The sequence below is a fragment of the Gorilla gorilla genome, chromosome 3 (genome assembly GCF_029281585.2).
Source record: "Gorilla gorilla gorilla isolate KB3781 chromosome 3, NHGRI_mGorGor1-v2.1_pri, whole genome shotgun sequence".
NCBI classification, from domain to species: Eukaryota; Metazoa; Chordata; class Mammalia; order Primates; family Hominidae; genus Gorilla; species Gorilla gorilla.
The window spans coordinates 175,431,803-175,451,125 of record NC_073227.2 but is presented as its reverse complement, the minus strand read 5'-3'; the positions used below and the strand labels follow the sequence as shown (position 1 = coordinate 175,451,125).

At 36.5% G+C, this 19,323-nt stretch overlaps 1 protein-coding gene across 2 annotated transcripts in view; it reads left to right on the top strand.

Moving 5' to 3' along the window:
• DCHS2 (dachsous cadherin-related 2) overlaps positions 1–19,323 on the top strand; it is a 260,500-nt gene that overhangs the window by 98,462 nt on the left and 142,715 nt on the right. For both annotated transcript variants that reach the window (XM_031010565.3, XM_063705609.1), the window contains exon 2: positions 16,049–16,240. In XM_031010565.3, the coding sequence (XP_030866425.3) occupies positions 16,049–16,240 (192 nt within the window). The remainder of the gene's footprint in view (positions 1–16,048; positions 16,241–19,323) is intronic.

Below are 19,323 nucleotides of genomic sequence, written 5' to 3'. Positions count from 1 at the left end.
CAAGCCCAATCATTGACTTGGAACACTGAGAGATTAGTTGAAGAGCCATGTGAATGGGACTTGAATCAACATGTAGAAGTTCTAACTTGCAAGTAATGGGCTTTGCACATAATTCATTTTAGTGGCATGTTTAGAGTTATCTGTTGGTCTCTTCTGGGCTGAAAACATTTCCTAGGTTTAAATTCTTTAATCAGGTATTAATCATATAGCTGTATGCTTGTAACATCCATTTCTGTTGGTTACCATTTGTTAAGTTAATGTATTTTATTATCCATCTACTTAAAAATATAATATGAGCTACTAACAGAACTACAATAACTCAGTAAGATGAAGATAAAATTAAAGAAATCAGGAAAAAAGTCAAGTGGAATAGTGAGATGAAATCAGGAAGCCTTAGTACATGGAAGTGGATTATGCAAGATTATGCACATGTATTAAAGCTGCATCAATGAAGTGATAAGACTCATACAGTCCCCAAGTTAGAAACATTCCTAACTGATCAAGAGAATCAGCATTGACTTTCCCTGACACTAAGCCCTGAGGAAATGTTTTTCCTGTACGTCTTTATAAAGGGGACTCTAAAATGTAATAGGAAGTCCCCTAAATAGTATGTTTACAATAAATATACAGTTCTGTAAAAGTGATTGTATTGGGAGCTGGTATACAAAACAGTGCATCCCACATTTCCATAGTTAGATCTATGTGCATGGTTTTCTCTTTTCCTCCATGAAGCAAAGCTGCTAAATTGAGAATAGGTTTCCAAACCTTAATATTTGCCCATTGTGACTATGACCCTTTTGCAGGTGTGAAAACTGAAGCAGTTAGCTATAGTGCAGTCAGTCACAGTCCATACTGGAAATCACAGCCCTTAAGGTCTATTGTGAACTTACTCACTTTGCCTCCCTACTCTTTGTCTTTTTCATTATATATATTTTTTAAAACGATGGGTTTCCCTTGAGTTTAGAGTGCACCTGTTCATGTTTATATCTGGGAATGCATCCTTCCACTGGGAAGACCTCTGTGCATAAATTCAGGGTATCTCTTTGTTTTACAAAACATATATGGGAAGGTACAGCTAAAAGATAAAAGTCAAATGATTCTGAATTATGATACTCATTCCCAAAAAAGAGGGAGATGCTTAAATGTGAATCGCTTGGAAAAAAATCAACAACCAGCTCTCCTCTCTGGACTTCATGGGCATTTCAAGGTATCTTTGTGGGTAGAGTGGGAAGAGGGTGGCCCTTAACAATCATACCACGTGGAAGCTTTTGGTGTACATAAAGTAAATCAGGCTCAGTGTAAAACATTGTTTACAAAACGGTGTCATTTTATAAGTTAACTTTTCCCATGATTGTACCCCAAGAGAGAACACCTGTTAGTAGTTTGGGGTATGTTATTCAGATTTTTATTTTCTCTGGGAATAGTAACATTTATGTAACTCTGCACAATGGTCTTCTATCTTGAGTTAGAATATTGGTCAAGAGGAATTGAGCTTTAGCTTTCAGCAGGTCAGGGCCATCACGTGGCCCATCACCTTCATCTCCTGCTGTTCACATTGATGGAGTACAGGTGATTGCAGGGAGAACAATATCTTGTTTTCTTCCTCTGCTGGGAACACACAGAACCCCCAAAACATTGAAAGTCACCTTTTACTTTGGATTCTTGCAATACAATCCAACCCATAAGGTGTCGAGAGGGTGTTGAGATGTCAGATGAGGTTGGCTGGCCCAGTTGCCCATCGCCTTGTCTTTTTGCCTGGACTTTTGTTTCCATTTGCATATGGTCCCTCTCCTAGAGAAGCACTCCTTTGCCTCAGTCTTTTTAACTCTTCCTCTTCTCCTTCAGCACTTTGCCTCCTCCTGCAAACTCAGCATCAGTGACTCTCTGATCTGCCTATTTTTAGTTTTGAACGCTTTCTTTATGCTGCAAGTGGAAAGTCATGGAGGTATTTCCATATGTGAACCTGTAGCACAAGGAAAGGGTTCATGCCAGAGACATGAAGTTGAAGCTACCCTCATATAGGAGATATTTAAAATCATGAGACTGGATGAGATAACGAAACCAGAGAATGAAGACAGAGAAAAGAAGATGTTTACTCAGCAGTTTGAAAGTACTGTTGCCTGTGTATATGAGGTGTATGTGAAAATAAATTCCATTGTGAAATCTTAGAGGTAGGAACAAAAAATTAAAAATAAGTATCAGCTTTTATAAGTCTGTTCCTTCTGCTAAATTACATATGAGATTCATACTGGCCAAAGAATTTACTTCTGAGCTTCAGGGAAATAAAGCCTTGGAAGAAATACTTAGCTAGGATCCTCTCATGAATTTGTTTGTCATTTAAAGTTTTATGATATTAGACGTTATCAATATCTATGATAGACATATAGTATTTGTAATCCAAATTCATTTTTGGATAAATAAAATTTTCTGATCATATGCTTTTTGTGTGTTTCCGGATACCTGTAAGAATACTATGAAAATATTCGGTCATGGATTGGTTTGTTGTTTACGTATGGTTTCTTTCTCTTTATTTTATTATTGTTTGGTGATGAAGAATGGTACAAATGTATTTGAAAATGATTGTTGTCCTGAATAGTTAGAGTTGTACATGACAAATGATCATACGAACCAGAACTAAGAGAACTTCACTTGTTACTAACACTGTTAATGCTAATAATAAACAGTTAAAAAGAGAATTTGAAGTCATATAGTAAGAACTTGGGAAAGTAGGCGTCATAACTTGTTTTTCAGGAGTATCTGGAAATGAAAGATGATGTAGGTGTATTTGGTCTAGTGTGTGTGTGTGCATGTGTGTGTGTGTGTGTGTGAATGACTTAGTGATATAAAAGTGAGGTAACTTTTGAGCATTAGTCAGCCAGTTACTTACAATTGCTACCAGTATTTCGATATATTCTTTGGCCACAGGATTAAGAGTAGCAAACTATCGCAAGAACAAAAAACCAAACACTGCATATTCTCGCTCATAGGTGGGAATTGAACAATGAGATCACATGGACACAGGAAGGGGAACATCACACTCTGGGGACTGTTGTGGGGTGGGGGGAGGGGGGAGGGATAACATTGGGAGATATACCTAATGCTAGATGACGAGTTAGTGGGTGCAGCGCACCAGCGTGGCACATGTATACATATGTAACTAACCTGCACAATGTGCACGTGTACCCTGAAACTTAAAGTATAATAATAAAAGAAAAAAAATTAAAAAAAATAAAAAAAAAGAGTATCAACAGCCTAGGTCAGTTCACTGAAATAATTTAATAACTCAAAAGCAAGTAATCTAAAAAGATGTTGAAGTGCCAGTCTGTGGATCAGCTACCAGCAACCTAATTTTTATGCCATAAATATAAATTAATTATTTTCTTAAAGATGAGTATCTTACCTGTGAGGGCAGACAAGGCCTTATTGAAACAGGGTGTTTGGTAGAGAGGAGCTCTGGAATGAGAGCTCCTGTGCAGACACTCTATTCCTCTAACTTTAACTTCCTTCAATTCTTTTTAGCATGGGTACCATGGAGAGGTTTTTGTTTTGTTTGATTCATGTGTGTGTTTTTCGAGGAGGGGTGGGGGTCGTGGAGTGTGATTAGATTTAAAGTTAAAAGGATCTCGATAAAAGAATTACTGGATCCTGTAATAAATCCATTTTCTGTTTTAGTTTTTCCAAAGACAAACGATTAAAATGAAATTTTTGTAAAATATACAGTCATGATATAAAAATTTCACTCAGTGAAAGCATTTTGAAGTCAAATAGTTTAGGTCCTTTAAAAAAAGGTTTTGTATATATATACATATATATGTATACATGTATATATATGTATATATATATGTATACATGTATATATATGTATATATATGTATACATATATATGTATACATATATATGTATATATATACACATGTATATATATATAACCTTTGTCTTTAGGAATAGAACATAGAGACAGCAATACATGGATAGTAAACCTGTCTGTGAGACCAGCTCAAATCCAGGATGTCAAACAAGCCCCTGATATGCACTGGACTGAGGTCATTCTGAAGTGGTATTCCTGGGCCTGAAGTGTTGTTGACTCTGTTTTTCTAAAGATTACTTCTTATGCTTTAGATCAGGGGTTAGCAAACCATGGCACATGGGCCAGATCCAGCCTCCTGTCTGTTTTTGTATCACCTGGTACAAAAGCTAAGAATGGTTTTTACATTTTTAAATGGTTGAAAAAAGAGAGAGAGAAATAATATTTCATGACAATTGAAAGTGACATGAAATTCAAATATTGGTATGTGTAAATAAAATTCTACTGGAACACAGCCATTCATTTACTTATTGTCCACGGCTCTTTCATGCTAAAATGGCAGCGTTGAGTAGTTGTAACAGAGGCATTATGGCTTGTGCAGCCTAAAATATTTACTGTCCGGCCCTTGCTCACCCCTGGTTTAGACATCAGTAATGCCATCAGCCTTGTGACTCCTCCCCATCCGTGCTGTAGTGGGTCTTCAAGAACCGGGTACTGTGAAGATGCACTCATAATAGTTCAATAGACAGATGGCCAATGCCTATCAAATACAATTTCTTTTTAGGATTAATATTTTTTGATGGTCATCTTCTTTTTCATAATAATGTTTCCATAAAATTACATGTATTTGGCCGGGCGCAGTGGCTTACGCCTGTAATCCCAGCACTTTGGGAGGCCAAGGCGGGTGGATCACGAGGTCAGGAGATCGAGACCATCCTGGCTAACATGGTGAAACCCCATCTCTACTAAAAATAAAAAAAATTAGACAGCCGTGGTGGTGTGCGCCTGTAATCCCAGCTACTCAGGAGGCTGAGGCAGGAGAATCACTTGAACCCAGAAGGCAGAGGTTGCAGTAAGCCGAGATCACACCACTGCACAGCAGCCTGGGCGACAGAGGGAGACTCCATCTCAAAAAAAAAAAAAAAAAAAAAAAAAATTACATCTGTTTTTGAAAATTTGGGAAAGAAATGAATGGAATAAAAAAAAAATCTCCTATTCCCCACATTAAATCACTTAACCCTTTGCTTATTTCCTTTCAGTTTTTAACTGTATACATGGAATTTTTTTGCCTAAATGGGATTTTTATATGTAATTTTTAGTTACCTTTCTCTTTTTTTACTCACCACAATATTTTGGACATTTTATTGTGTCTTTAAATATACAATTTTCATGCCTACATTGAATTCTTTCTTATGAATGAATTTTAATTTATTTAACAACTCTTTTCTGATTGGACATTTGGGTTTTAGAATAAATAATGCCACATTATATGTTTTTCATACAAATATCTTTCTATGTATATTCTTAGAAATATGCTAACACAGTCAAAGGAGATGAATATTTTTAGGTTTGGGAGAATGTTTAACATGTATATGTGGTAAACACAGAGTTACTTTTCAGATGGGCTGTAAGAATAAGCATATACTTAATACATCTTTCTACAACTTAATATATTATTTTAATGATTGCCAATTTGGAAGGCAAAAGTATTATTTTATTTTTATTTATTTAATTACAAGTGAAGTTGAATATCTTAAATATATTTTTCTATGAATTGTCTGTTCATGTCCTTTGGCTATTTGTTTTTACTGGGAAATCTGTATTATTTTTATTTTTGAAGTCCTCTTTCTATATTAAGGACATTAACATTTTACTATATATTTGTTGCAGATATACCTCATTTGCCTTTAATATTTTGTGTATATTTTTGACATAATGGAGTTTAAGCCTTTATGTAGTCAATTTATTGACTTTTTCCTTTGTGATCTGCTTTAATTTTGAAATTCTTCTTTGCTTTGAAATTTCTTTTCAATGTAAGGATCAGCCAAATATTTCTTTATATATTCTTTGTACTTTAAATGATTTCATTATTTACATTTAACATATTGGTGTAGAATCTATTTTGGTCTGAGGTTAATATCAATCCTGATTTTTCCTCATGTACTTTGCCAATTTTTCTAGCAATTTATGTGAATAAACCCACATTCTTCAGTGGTTTTCTTTTTTATATACACTTTTAGTTTTAGTAGGATCTGTTTCAGGTCTTGCTTTTGTGTTCTATTGATCTGCCTGCCAATTCTTTTATTAGATCACACTATTTTAATTGTTTATTTTATAATACCTTATAGGACAAGTTACTTTCCATTCCCCTAAACCCCACTGGTCTCCTTTCACAAAATTTCCTTAGACTGCTTTTTTGAGGTGGGAAGAAAGGACAATAATTAAGTAGTAGAATTCGTGGTTGCTTAAACTCATTCTTCAATTAAGGCAATAAAAACATGCTATTGTAACAACTTTTTCAGGCTGTAACTTGAGGATATGTATTCAGCCTATTCATCTAATAGCTGTGAGAGTCTCTCTTAACATACATTTTAAAAGGTAAAACCTTTTAAAAGATGTTCTGATTCCAACATCTTAATAGTTCCACATGCTTTGAGATAGTTTTCTTTTCTTTTTGCCTAGCTGATTTTAGTTGTAGCATTTAGTGGCTTTGAAAAAGTATTATGGATCTTATTGTATGATAATATAGCTTCATTAATAGAGTTTTATGAGTAAAAATATTATTTCTCAATGAATGTTTGATGAGTGTCACGAACCATCTTGTTCTTATATGTTTCCTCTAAAGGGCAAATAGAGAGAATAGTCATAAAGTTTATTTCTTAAACGTGCTTGCATCCTATACACAGTATTAGATTCATTAATTCATGCAGCAAACATTTCTAGCACCTCAGTATGAACAAGGCACCAGTGCTATGGCTGCTGGAGATGCAGCAGGGGTGGTTAGGGGTGGGGCGAGATCAATGTAATGGTTGTCCCGAAGCTTAAATTCCAGTGGGGAAGACATGTTATTATCAATATACAAATAAATAAAAATATATAATGCAACATAACTTGGAGATAAATTCTCTGAAGAAAGCAAAGCAGGGTTAAGAAAAAAAAAAGGTGAGACAGAGGTAAAGTGACTCTTGACTAGAGCATCAATCAAGGCCTGTCTGATTAGGTGTACAAAGAGTAAAGAGATGTGAGCATGTTATACTAAAGGCTGGAGGAAAGGCCTTGCAGGCACAGAGAACACCAAGTACAAGGCCCTAAGGTGGGAACAAGCCAGTGTTTTCCAGGACTGTCGAGGAGACCGCTGTGTCCAGAGGGGAGTGAGAGAGTCGGACAGGAGTGGAGGATGAGGTCAGAGAAGTAGCCAGGGGTCAGATTAAAGACTTGGATTATGCTGGGTAGGATGGGAAGTTGTTGAAAGATTCTTAGCAAGAGAGTAATAGGATTTGGTGTCATTTTAGACAGTATCTCTCTGACTGCGTGTAGCAGAAAGTGAATGGTAGTATCATTCACTAAAAAGACCGGGAGGGTAGCAGATTGTGGGGTGGAGTGGGGTGGGAATCAGGAGTTCCCTTTGAGCAGGTTGCATTTGAGATGCCAATTAGTCACTTGAGACGTGTGAGGTGTGAGTTGGCATAGGAGGATGCAGAGTCTGGAGCCCAGATGGGGATTTAGAATTGGGGAGTCATTGGCACAGAGATTGGTGTAGTGCTGTGGGCTGGTCAGACCACTCAGGGAGTGTGTTAATTTCCTAGGGCTGCAGTAACAAATTACCAAGAATTTGGTGGCTTAAAACAGCAGAAATTGGGCTGGGCGTGGTGGCTCACACCTTTAATCCTAGCACTTTGGGAGCCTGAGGTAGGTGGGTCACGAGGTCAAGAGATGGAGACTATCCTGGCCAACGTGGTGAAACCTCATCTCTACTAAAAATGCAAAAAAAAAAAAAAAAGTAATTGAGCATGATGGCCTGCACCTGTAGTCTCAGCACTTGGGAGGCTAAGTCAGGAGAATCGCTTGAACCCAGGAGGCAGAGGTTGCAGTGAGCCGAGATTGTGCCACTGCACTCCAGCCTGGAGATGGAGTTCAACCATTGTGGAAGTCAGTGTGGCGATTCCTAAGGGATCTAGAACTAGAAATACCATTTGACCCAGCAATCCCATTACTGGGTATATACCCAAAGGATTATAAACATGCTGCTATAAAGACACACATACATGTATGTTTACTGGGGCACTATTCACAATAGCAAAGACTTGGAACCAACCCAAATGTTCAACAATGATAGACTGGATTAAGAAAATGTGGCACATATACACAATGGAATACTATGCAGCCGTAAAAAAGGATGAGTTCATGTCCTTTGTAGGAACATGGATGAAGCTGGAAACCATCATTCTCAGCAAACTGTTTCAAGGACAAAAAACCAAACGCCGCATGTTCTCACTCATAGGTGGGAATTGAACAATGAGAACACATGGACACAGGAAGGGGAACATCACACACCGGGGCCTGTTGTGGGGTGGGGGGATGGGGAAGGGATAGCATTAGGAGATATACCTAATGTTAAATGATGAGTTAATGGGTGCAGCACACCAACATGGCACATGTATACATATGTAACAAACCTGCACATTGTGCACATGTACCCTAAAACTTAAAGTATAATAAAAATAAAAATAAAAATAAAAAACATCTCCATATTAAAAAAACAGCAGAAATTATTCTTTCACACAGTTCTGGAGACTAGAAGTCTGCAGTCCAGCAGGGCTGTGCTCCTTCTGGGGGCTCTGGGGTCAATCCATTCTTTATCTCCTCCAGCTTCTGGTGGCTGTCGGTGTTCCTTGACTTGTGGCCACATCCCTTCAATCTCTGCTTCCCTGGTCACATTGCCTCCTCCTCTTCTGATAGACCTTCCTCTGTCTATCTCTTGTAAGGACATTTGTTGGATATAGGACCCACCCAGATAAGCAAGGATAAGATTCTCCTCTCAAAATCCTCAACTTAATCATGTCTGTTGCCATATAAGGTAGTACTCACTACTTTATCAAATAAGAGAATAGTCACAGGTTCTGGGGATTAGAACATTGACAGAGGTTTTTTGGAGGCCAGCATTCAGTCCCCTACAAGCAGTCAGTGTGGACTGAAAAGAGGTAGTCCCGAGACTGAGCTCTGGGGTGCTATAGTGTTCAGAAGCCAGGAAGAGAACATGAAACCAGTGAAGGAAACTGAGGTGAGGTCAGTAAGGTGGTGCATGAGGAGGAGGGCCATAACATGGTGTCTGATGAAGGATGTGTTTCAATAAGGAGGCAATGACTAGCTGTGTGAAAGGCTGCCAAATAATTCAGAAAATAAAGATCAAGCCTCGATCATTAGACTTTGGAACTTGGTGAACTTGCCAAGTGGTGTTCAGAGAGTGGCATACTTGCATTAGTTGTGGGCCCCAATGCTGATTCCAAGTTCCACTGGAATATTATAGTCCTATTTCAGCTGCAGGATCAGTGGTTGTCCAGTGCTTCAAATGTAAAACGTTATTTAATGATTTTTTTCTTCTTTTCTATGTAAAGTTCTATGTGTGTGTTGTGTTAATAACTTTGTTTCTTCAAACAAATTGTTAAATGCTCATGGATAGAAAAACTGGAAATTGTAATAAGAAAAAAATTAAAGTGGGTTATTTCATTTTGAATTTCATCTTAAGTGCTGCTATTTTTTTTTCCACTAGAACTCCTGTTTTATTGCTCTTTTTTACTGGGCTCTGAGACGTTTTTATTTTTTTTCACAAATTTTGCTGAGTTAAGTGTACAATCGCTTAGGAGTAGACAGAGGAATTAGGGCCAACCCTGTTACATCATGCCTTTTGGGTGGAGTCTGGCTGATATAAATGGCTGGACTGACCACTGATGTTGAAGGGGAGGAAGCCCTGTTATCCTGATGAGGGGGATGTAAGCAGATCCATTCCACTTGTAGAACATCCAAAAACCATGGAAACATGCCTTCAAGGGCCAGTGATTTCAATTTGTCTCCTGTCTTCATGACGCATTCATAGGGAGGAATCCTTACCTAGATGTTAATATGAAGGAAGTAATAAAAATTATTTATTTGTATTTTACTTTATTTTTTGTAATTTCAACCTTTATTTTAGATTCAAGGGGTACATGTGCAGATTTGTCATGTGAGTGTATTGTGTGATGCTGAGGTTTGGGGTACAATTTATCCCATCGCCCAGGCAATGAGCGTTGCAACCAATGGGTAGACTTTCAGCCCTCTTCCAACCTCCCCCTTCTAGTAGTTTCCTGTGTTTATTGTCCCCATCTTTATACCCATAACTCCCACTTATGAGGGAGAACTGCAGTATTTGGTTTTCTGTTCCTGTGTTAATTCCCTGAAGATAATGGCAGCCAGCTGCATTCATGTTTCTACAAAGGACATGATATTTTTCTTGTTTATGGCTGTGTAGCATTCCGTAGTGCATATGTTCCACATTTTCTTTGTCTAATCCACCACTGATGGGTCCCTAGGTGGATTCTTTGTTTTTGCTATTGTGAATAGCACTGTGATGAATATGCAAGTGCGTGTGTCTTTTTGGTAGAATAATTTATTTTCCTTTGGATATTTACTCAGTAATTGGATTATTGTTCGAATGGTAGTTCTTTAATAAATCTCCATCCTTCTTTCCACAGTGGCTGAACTAATTTGCATTCTCACCAAGAGTGTATTTAAGTGTCTGCTCTTCTCCATAGCCTCATCAGCATCTGTTATTTTTTGACTTTTTCAATAATAGCTGTTCTGACTGGTGCAAGATGACACCTCATTGTGGTATTGATTTGCATTTCTCTGATGATTAGTGATATTGAGCATTTTTTTCATATGTTTCTTGGCTGCTTGTATGTCATCTTTTGAGAAGTGTCTGTTAATGTCTTTTGCCCACTTTTTAATGGGGTTATTTGTTTTTCGCTGGTTGAATTATTTAAGTTCCTTATAGACTCTGGATATTAGATCTTTGTCAGATACATAGTTTGTGATTATTTTTTCCCATTCTGAGGGGTTGTCTGTTTACTCTGTTGGGATTTTCTTATACTGTGCAGAAGCTCTTTAGTTTAATTAGATTCCACTTGTCAATTTTTGTTTTGGTTGCAATTGCTTTTGAGGACTTAGTAATAAATTTTTTGCCAAGGCCAATGTCCAGAATGTTGTTTCCTAGGTTTTCTTCTAGGATTCTTATAGTTTGAGGTCTTACATTTAAATATTTAATCCATTTAAATATTTGTATATTGTGAATTATTGTGTATTAAAATTAAAATTCATCTAGTTGAAATTAAAATTCATTTAATTTTTGTATATGGTGAAAGGTGGGGATCCAGTTTCAATCCTCTGTATATGGCTAGCCAGCTACCCCAGCACCATTTATTGATTAAGGAGTCCTTTCCTTATTGCTTATTCAACTTTGTCAAAGATCAGATGGCTGTAGGTGTGATGTTTTATTTCTGGGTTCTCTCTTCTGTGCCATTGGTCTATGTTTCTGTTTTCGTACCAGTACCATGCTGTTTTGGTTACTGTAGCCCTATAGTATAATTTGATGTTGGATAATGTGATGCCTCCAACTTTGTTCTTTTTGCTTAGGATTACTTTGACTACTTGGGCATTTTTTTCAGTTCCATATGAATTTTAGAATGGTTTTTTATAATTCTGTGTAAAATTACATTGATAGTTTTATAGGAATGGCATTGAATCTATAGATTGCTTTAGACAGTCTGGCCATTTTAACAATATTGATTCTTCTAATCAATGAGCATGGAATGTTTTTCCATTTGTTTGTGTCATCTGTGATTTCTTTCAGCAGTGTTTTGTAGTTCTCCTTGTAGAGATCTTTTACCTCCTTGGTTAGATTTATTCCTAGGTATTTTATTTTTTTGTGGCTATTGTAAATGGGATTGTGTTCTTGATTTGGCTCTCAGCTTGAACATTATTGCTGTATAGGAATGCTACTGATTTTTGTATATTGATTTCATATCTTGAAACTTTACTGAAGTTGTTTATCAGTTCCAGGAGCCTTTTGGCAGAGTCTTACGAATTCTCTAGCTATAGAATTATATGGTCAGTAAAGAGAGATAGTTTGGCTTCTTTTCCTATTTGGATGCTTTTTATTTCTTTCTGTTGCCCGATTGCTCTGGCTAGGACTTCCGGTACTACGTTGAATAGGAGTGGTGAAAGTGTATATCCTTGTCTGATAAAAATTATTTAAATCTCAGAAAGCTAACAATGGAATCAGGGGATTTTAATAACATATTGATATTTTGCATTTTTATAATGTTTCCATCAAACTTGTGAAAGATAGACTTGGGGAGAACAATTCCGAGTTGGAAGAAGTTTACCATAAAAAGTATCAGATTCATCTCTGTCTAAAATAAGTAAATTGAGATTAGGATGAAGAACACAAGAATGTTATTGAGAGTGCTGTAATGTGGCTCAATAAGTAGACGTAGGGATAAAATCCTCTTGAGATATCCTCTGATGCTCAATCAGCACCATAAGATTGCGATAATAGAATTGGCCAGGTGCCTCTTGCTTCAATTTAAACAATCATCTTTGGAGAAAGGACCCACGGAGCTTATTAACTAAGCAAGATTTCCTCTTGAAGCTTTGACAAAGCCATTTCCATTTTCTATTATTCAATTTGCCTAAATTTTATGTGTCAGTCAATGGATATTGGAAAATATAAATCTTAGAAAGATGTCAAATTAATTCTAGGCATTCAAGACCCAGTATTAATGCTAGGCATTCAAGACCCAGTATTAATTCTAGGCATTCAAGACCCAATATTAATTCTAGGCATTCAAGACCCAATATTAATTCTAGGCATTGAAGACCCAATAGGTGGGATATGTTGTTGAGAATACTAGGTCAATATTTTTAGGTATTTTGGTCACAACAGGAAGAAAAACATTCTGATGTTATGATTCTGAAACTCAGAATATGAATTGCTAACATAAATTGAGATCAATACTTTTATCCTACTTTTGTCTCCTTACATTTTGCTTTGCCAAAAGTCCAGATGAGAAAAAAGTCTTGAAAGTGGAAGTAAGGAAATTTGTTTTATATAAGCTGAATCACTTATTAATATGTACTATTAAAGGCTAAGAATGAATTTTAGAATTTAAGAGTTCATTGTATGTGTCTTTCAGTGAAGCCAAAGTTATTGAGAATACCATATGGCTTTAGAAGATCTATTTGGTGTCTTCAGGAACTTGAAGCTTCCAAATTATTAACAGCTGTCAGAATAGAATATACCAAATGTATTTGGAGTTTAGTTCTTTGTAGTGGGGAAATTTGTGGATTTCCTGCTTCAGCCCAACTGATGAGAAGAATCACAATATGAGAACAAGTGATGAGAAGAACTTATAAATATGTTAGATGGTTGCACAGGATGAATAATTTTGCTACAGAATATGAGATAGATGAGAGAAAAGATAAATTTAAAGGCTGTATCATCAGTTTAAGAAATAGACAATTAAAGTGGGAAAATAACACTGCCAATTGGTAGGAATTTCATCATGCCCAGGGGTTCTCAGTCTAGGCACTACTAACATTTTGGGTCAGATAATTCTTTGTTGTGAAGTCTATCTTATGCATTGTAGGATGTTATATAATACATTGCAGCAGTATCTCTGGAATTAACCCATTAAATTAACCCATTAAATGAAAGTAGAAACCCTTCCCGAGTTGTGACAACCAAAAATGTCTCTAGACATACTAAATGTCTTCTTGGGGGGCAAACTTATCCCTAGTTGAGAACCGCTAAGCTAGACTACTTCAAAATAGCTCCAAAAGTCACATTCTGGTTATATGCTCAAGATGGAACAGGATGAAGGAGAAGATTTATTGAGAACTTTGTTGAACATGTTATCAGGATGAAGCTTTATTTGGGAAGTACTGTAATTAAGTTGTAGCTCCTGCATGTATATGATATTGATGAAAAGCTTATTATTTTGTTTTCAGTCCAGAGTTAAATGAGTGTAATAGGAGCACAAATATTGTAGGTGATGAAATTGTCTTTTATTTTTGCCTCCCTCCTAAAAGCCTTACAAATATATGCAAGACAGCCAGAATTATTTTCCAAAACTAAATCTATAGTACGGTGGCACTGGGTAGCCATTTCTGGGTATAACTTTCGTCTTGCTTAAGTTTCACTACATCTACTTGGAGACCTACATAATCTTATGTGCCTGTGTTCATATATTCTAGACTAAATGATATGTATGACAAAGACTATTTGTATGCACCAAATATCCTTATGCGCCTCTCCTTTTCTCAGCCTCCCTTGCAGCTAAGCTGGGGACATATAACTGGTTCTGCCCAGTGGAATGTGAGCTGAGCACGGCTTCTGGGCCGAAGAAGTTAAAAGCCAGAATGCCTCTTCCATCTCTCTCCTTCCCTGTCAGAGTGACTTTGGGGACCTTGCATATATGTGTCCTTGTGAACCAAAGAAATAGCTGCTCCTTTGCTCTTTTTTCCCATTTTATCTGTTTTCTCTTCTCTTTTTCTGTGATGTCCATTAGTGGGAAGTTGGACTTTCTGAATTAATCTGCTTAATTCTCTTTTATTTCCAATTGTTATCACTTTATATTTCTGCTTTCTGAAACCCATTTGGAATTTGATCACATGGAATAGAAGGTTCAGCTAAGACTTAAGAGCACAGGCACCACTACTAGTTGCCTTTCTTCATGTTAATGATATTATGGTGAGAAACAACATATACCTGGGGTAAACATTTACTTGGAATGGTGCTACACATAATCTAGCACATTCTGCATCAGAGGAAGGTCAGGAGATTTGGCATCTGATTTTTCTGTAAATAAAGCATTATATGACAAGGTGTCAGACTTGGGAGGCAGCACATAGATCATGGTCATTAGAGCATGCCCTCTGCTGCCAATTGTATGGATAAGAATTTCAGTTTTGACACTTATTCGTTATGTGACCTTTGGCCCATTACATAAACTCTCTGAGCCTGACTTGTCTGATCTGAAGAGTGAACGTTAGTACCTATAGGTTGTAAGTATGTAATGTACTTTAAGCTCTTTTAAGAGTACGTGTTCTGTAGCATGGAATCCTTCCCTCCTTCCTTCTTTCCTTCCTTCCTTCCTTCCTTCCTTCCTTCCTTCCTTCCTTCCTTCCTTCCTTCCTTCCTTCCCTCCTCCCTCTCTTCCTCTCTTCCTTTCTGTCTTCCCTTAAAGTGCTGCTTTTATTGTAAGTGCTATGTAGGTGTTTGCTCTTACTGTTAGTTGGGTTGTAAATTAAAAGCATTATCTATCATGAGCCTATGAGCTTGAGAATTTTTTGAGTTCTATAGAGCCTGTTGTATTTCTCACTATATACTCCCACAGTTAGTATAAATAAGTTAAGTGCTTTCATAATTTCACTTGCTTCATCTTTTCTATCAGGCACAGGATTGCTGGTAACATAAGTGGTATGTATGGCAAAATAAGATGGTGCCTTTTCCTCTGGGCATGTCAGTGTTTGTGCCTGTTTTGGCGAGCACAGCATGGGCTGGATTTCATTCCCCATGTACCTACAGGCACCTGCAGACTGAATGCTACACCACTGTGCAGGACCCTGACTGAGACATTACTCCCAGAAGGAAAGCTGGCCAGGGAGACTCAATTCTCACATTCCAGTGTGAATTCTGTCACTGGGATTGGGTTTCTAGTAATGGTGGCATTTACTGTCTTGATTTCTTGGCCCTCCCCTTGCTTCTCTCAAAGGTGGGGGGCATCAAGCCTATCACTTGAAGGCCTAGGTATGAGAGGGAATCAACAGCTTGGCTGTCAAGTCCTTAATCCTATGGGTATTCTTAAATCTTTGAGATTGGATGAGATTAGTTACGTATAGTGAATGAAATAAGAAGACTATAAGTGAATGAAATAAGGTCCTTAGGGACCTCAAACTTTCAGAGATCATCTGAAAAGATAGGAGTGGGCAAGAGATATTGAAAAGGAGAACTCACAAAGAAAGGAGAAAAGTGAAGGGGGAATTATCACAGAAGGTAAGCGAGGAGAGAGATATGAAACCGAAGCCTAGGCTTTGTGAATAGCTATGGGGGTTATGTGGTTGTGCAAATTGTTTTAATAATTCATGACTAACTGAAAAGTAATGCTAGCATTTCTGTTTCCTCCTGATCACCCTCCTGTCTCACAGGTGACAGCCTCTGATGCAGATTCAGGACTCTATGGCTTTATTGAATATTCTCTTTATGATGGATTCCTGAGCTACGAAGCACCTCAGGCATTCCGGATCGACCCTCATGATGGGCAAATCTGTGTTTCTCAAGATATGGACAGGGAAAGGGATCCAGCTACCTATGATCTCCTGGTGAAAGCTAAGGATGGGGTAAGTTTTTATGTATGAAGTTTATTTTAAACATAATCACAAGTGAGCCACTGTGTATACATCACAGAGGACCAATGATGATCAACAATTGGGTCATTCTGTTTCATGTGTCACTACCTCTTTCCTTTGCTGAAGTTTTTTGAAGCAAATATCTAGCATGTTATTTCACCCATAAATAATTCAATAATATCTCTAAAAATGACTTTAAAAACACAGAACTACAAAACATTAGCAATAATGCTTTAATGATATCTGATATCCTTTCTATGTTAAATTTTCTTGATTATCAAAACATGTCTTTTATAGTTGGTTTCTTTGAATGAAGATCCAAATAAGTTCACAATTGATTTGATTGATATATTCTTTAGGTTTCCATCTGTAACAGTCAGGCCTCTTACCTGTTCTCCTATGGCTTTTTTAAAAAACCAAGTCATTTGTCCGGTAGATTTTCCACATGCTAAATGTGGCTGATTACATCCTTGGGATTCATTTACTGTGTTCTTCCATTCCCTCTATTTCCTATAAACTAGCATTAGAGACAGAGTGCTCATTGTTTTCGGATTCATTTAGGTGATGCCATTTGCTTCTTATTGCATCAGCAGACACATACCATTATTTTCTTAGAGGCTGAAAAATAGTAGCTTTTGAATTCTATTATTCCTTTTGCATTTATTATCTGGAATTCTTCAACTAAGGAAAATGTTCTCACGACAACTATTTTATTACTCTTAAGTATAATTCATACAGGAATTGCAGGATAAGGCTTGATTATTTGTTTTTATTTTACCAGTTTTTTTTTAATAGTAACTTGCTGTCTTAATTATCTCCAAAGGTAAACAATAATGTTTTTTCCTAATTTGAGTATAAATTCCTGGATTTTAAAAAATTTGATGTATTTCAATACATTGCTGACCCTATCCTTTCTGATGTTCTCATTGACCCATTCTTGATCAGTGAAGGCACCTTCAGTTTGATTCCTTTGTCTTTTTTGTTGTTAAACTTTTTAATTGACATATAAAATGCATACAGAGAAATGCACAAATAATAAGTGTATAGCTCATTGGATTTCTGCAAAATCAACAGACCCATAAAAGCAAATGAGAAAATGTTACCGGAACCCAGAAGCCCCCTCTTTGCCTCTTGTTGTAACTGTCCTCCGTCCACCCCTCCATGCCCCCATCCCTGCCTTTTTAGGAGCCACTGTTGACTTCTAACACCAAGCATTAGTATACCAACTTTTTTAACTTTCAGTGAATGGAATCATACAGTATGTGTTTCTGTCGAGTTTCTTTTGCTGAACATTATTTGCCGGAATCATTTATGCTGTTGTGTATAGCAATAGTTCACTCATTCTCATTGGCTTATAGTATGCCTTTATGTGAATATACAATAATTTTAACCTGTTCTATAATTGGTGGTATCCATTTTAGGCTATGCTTCTTTTAACATTCTTATACTTGCAATATGGTGAACAAATGTAAGCATTTCTCTTGAGTATATACTTAGGAGTAGAATTGCGCTCCCACCAGTAAAGTATGAAAGTTTCATTTGCTACACATTCTCCCTAACGTTTGATATTTAATGCCTTTTCTATTATAGAAATAATAGTACTTATGTAATGATATATCACACTGGGGTTTTACTTTGTATTTGTTTGATAACTAATGAGTTTTTTTTCATGTTTATTGCTATTCGTTTAATTTGTGAAGTGTCTATTCTTCACAGAAGAAAATCCTTTATTCATTTTCTATTGTTATTGTTGGATCTTTTTCTTACTGATGTGCATGAGTTTCTTATATTTTTGGCCTGAAAGTCCTTTTTTCGATATATTTATTGCATATATTTTTCTCCCATTCCGTGGCTGGCCTTTTCTATTCTTAATGGTTTCTTTTGAGGAACAGAAGTTCTTCATTATAATAGAGCTTAGTAGTTTCTCAGTTTGCTTCCTTTTATAGCTAGTGATTTTTGTGTTCTTTTAAGAAATATTTGCTTATCTTAGGGATATGAAGATGTTCTCTTATTGTTTTCTTCCAAAACTTTTGTTTTGTTTTACCTTTCGTACTTACTTTTTTTCAATCTAGTGGGAAGAAGTTTTGTTATTTTTTTGCCTATGATTAACTCAGCACCACTTACTGAAATGGTTATTCTCACTTTTACCTATTTATCCACCTTAGTGCTAGCAACATCTCTCTTAATTATTTTAGCTTTATCATAGGTCATGGTATCATACATTCTTTTAGCTTTGTTCTAACTTAAGATTACCTTGACTATTCTTGACCATTTACATTTCCAAATACAGTTTAGAAACAACGTGTTCAATTTGCATTGTTTACAGAAAAGGTGGCCTACTATACACACCGTTCTGCGCTTTGATTTTTTTTCACTTATTTCATTTTGGAGACTTTACTTATATTTTTCACTTATACATTTTGAAGACCTTCTTTGTTTCTTTTTCATCTGCTTAGTACTCCTTTGTATAGACAGACCCTACTAACACCTCTCTGGTCTAATCATTCTCTTTTGAAATTAGTGAGAGAATCCACCTATTTAAGCTATGAATTTTGGGGAAAAAAATGAGTCTAAATATATTACAAGTAAACATGTAAAAATGAACATGAAGTACAGCCCTTTATATTCAATAAATATTCATGATCTGTTTGGTTAGATTTTTGCCAATACCTTACTATGTAGTTTCAGGAATCCCTGACTCTATGTAAGAAAATATGTAGGAAACAAAAAATAGGAGTAAACAGAATTTATATTAATTCAAGTATATGTAATTATTTGAAGCCCAATAGATGCACACCCAAATATTAATCCAAGCCTTTAGAAATATATTCTTGATAGATTTTGAGACAATTGTATAATGCCATCCTAGAATTGAATAATGGGTTTAAAACACTACTCTCATGAAAACCACCAAAAAGAATTAGCTGTGTCTTCCAGGCTACTGTCTGCTGTCCACTGTGATCTAAACAAGCCCCTGTTGATTCAACTAGTTCCCAGGTTTTGGTGGCCAGATGCAGGACGCAGAGATCCTTGTATTCGTAGAACTGCTGTCCATCAAGAGAAGCAAGCTCCCC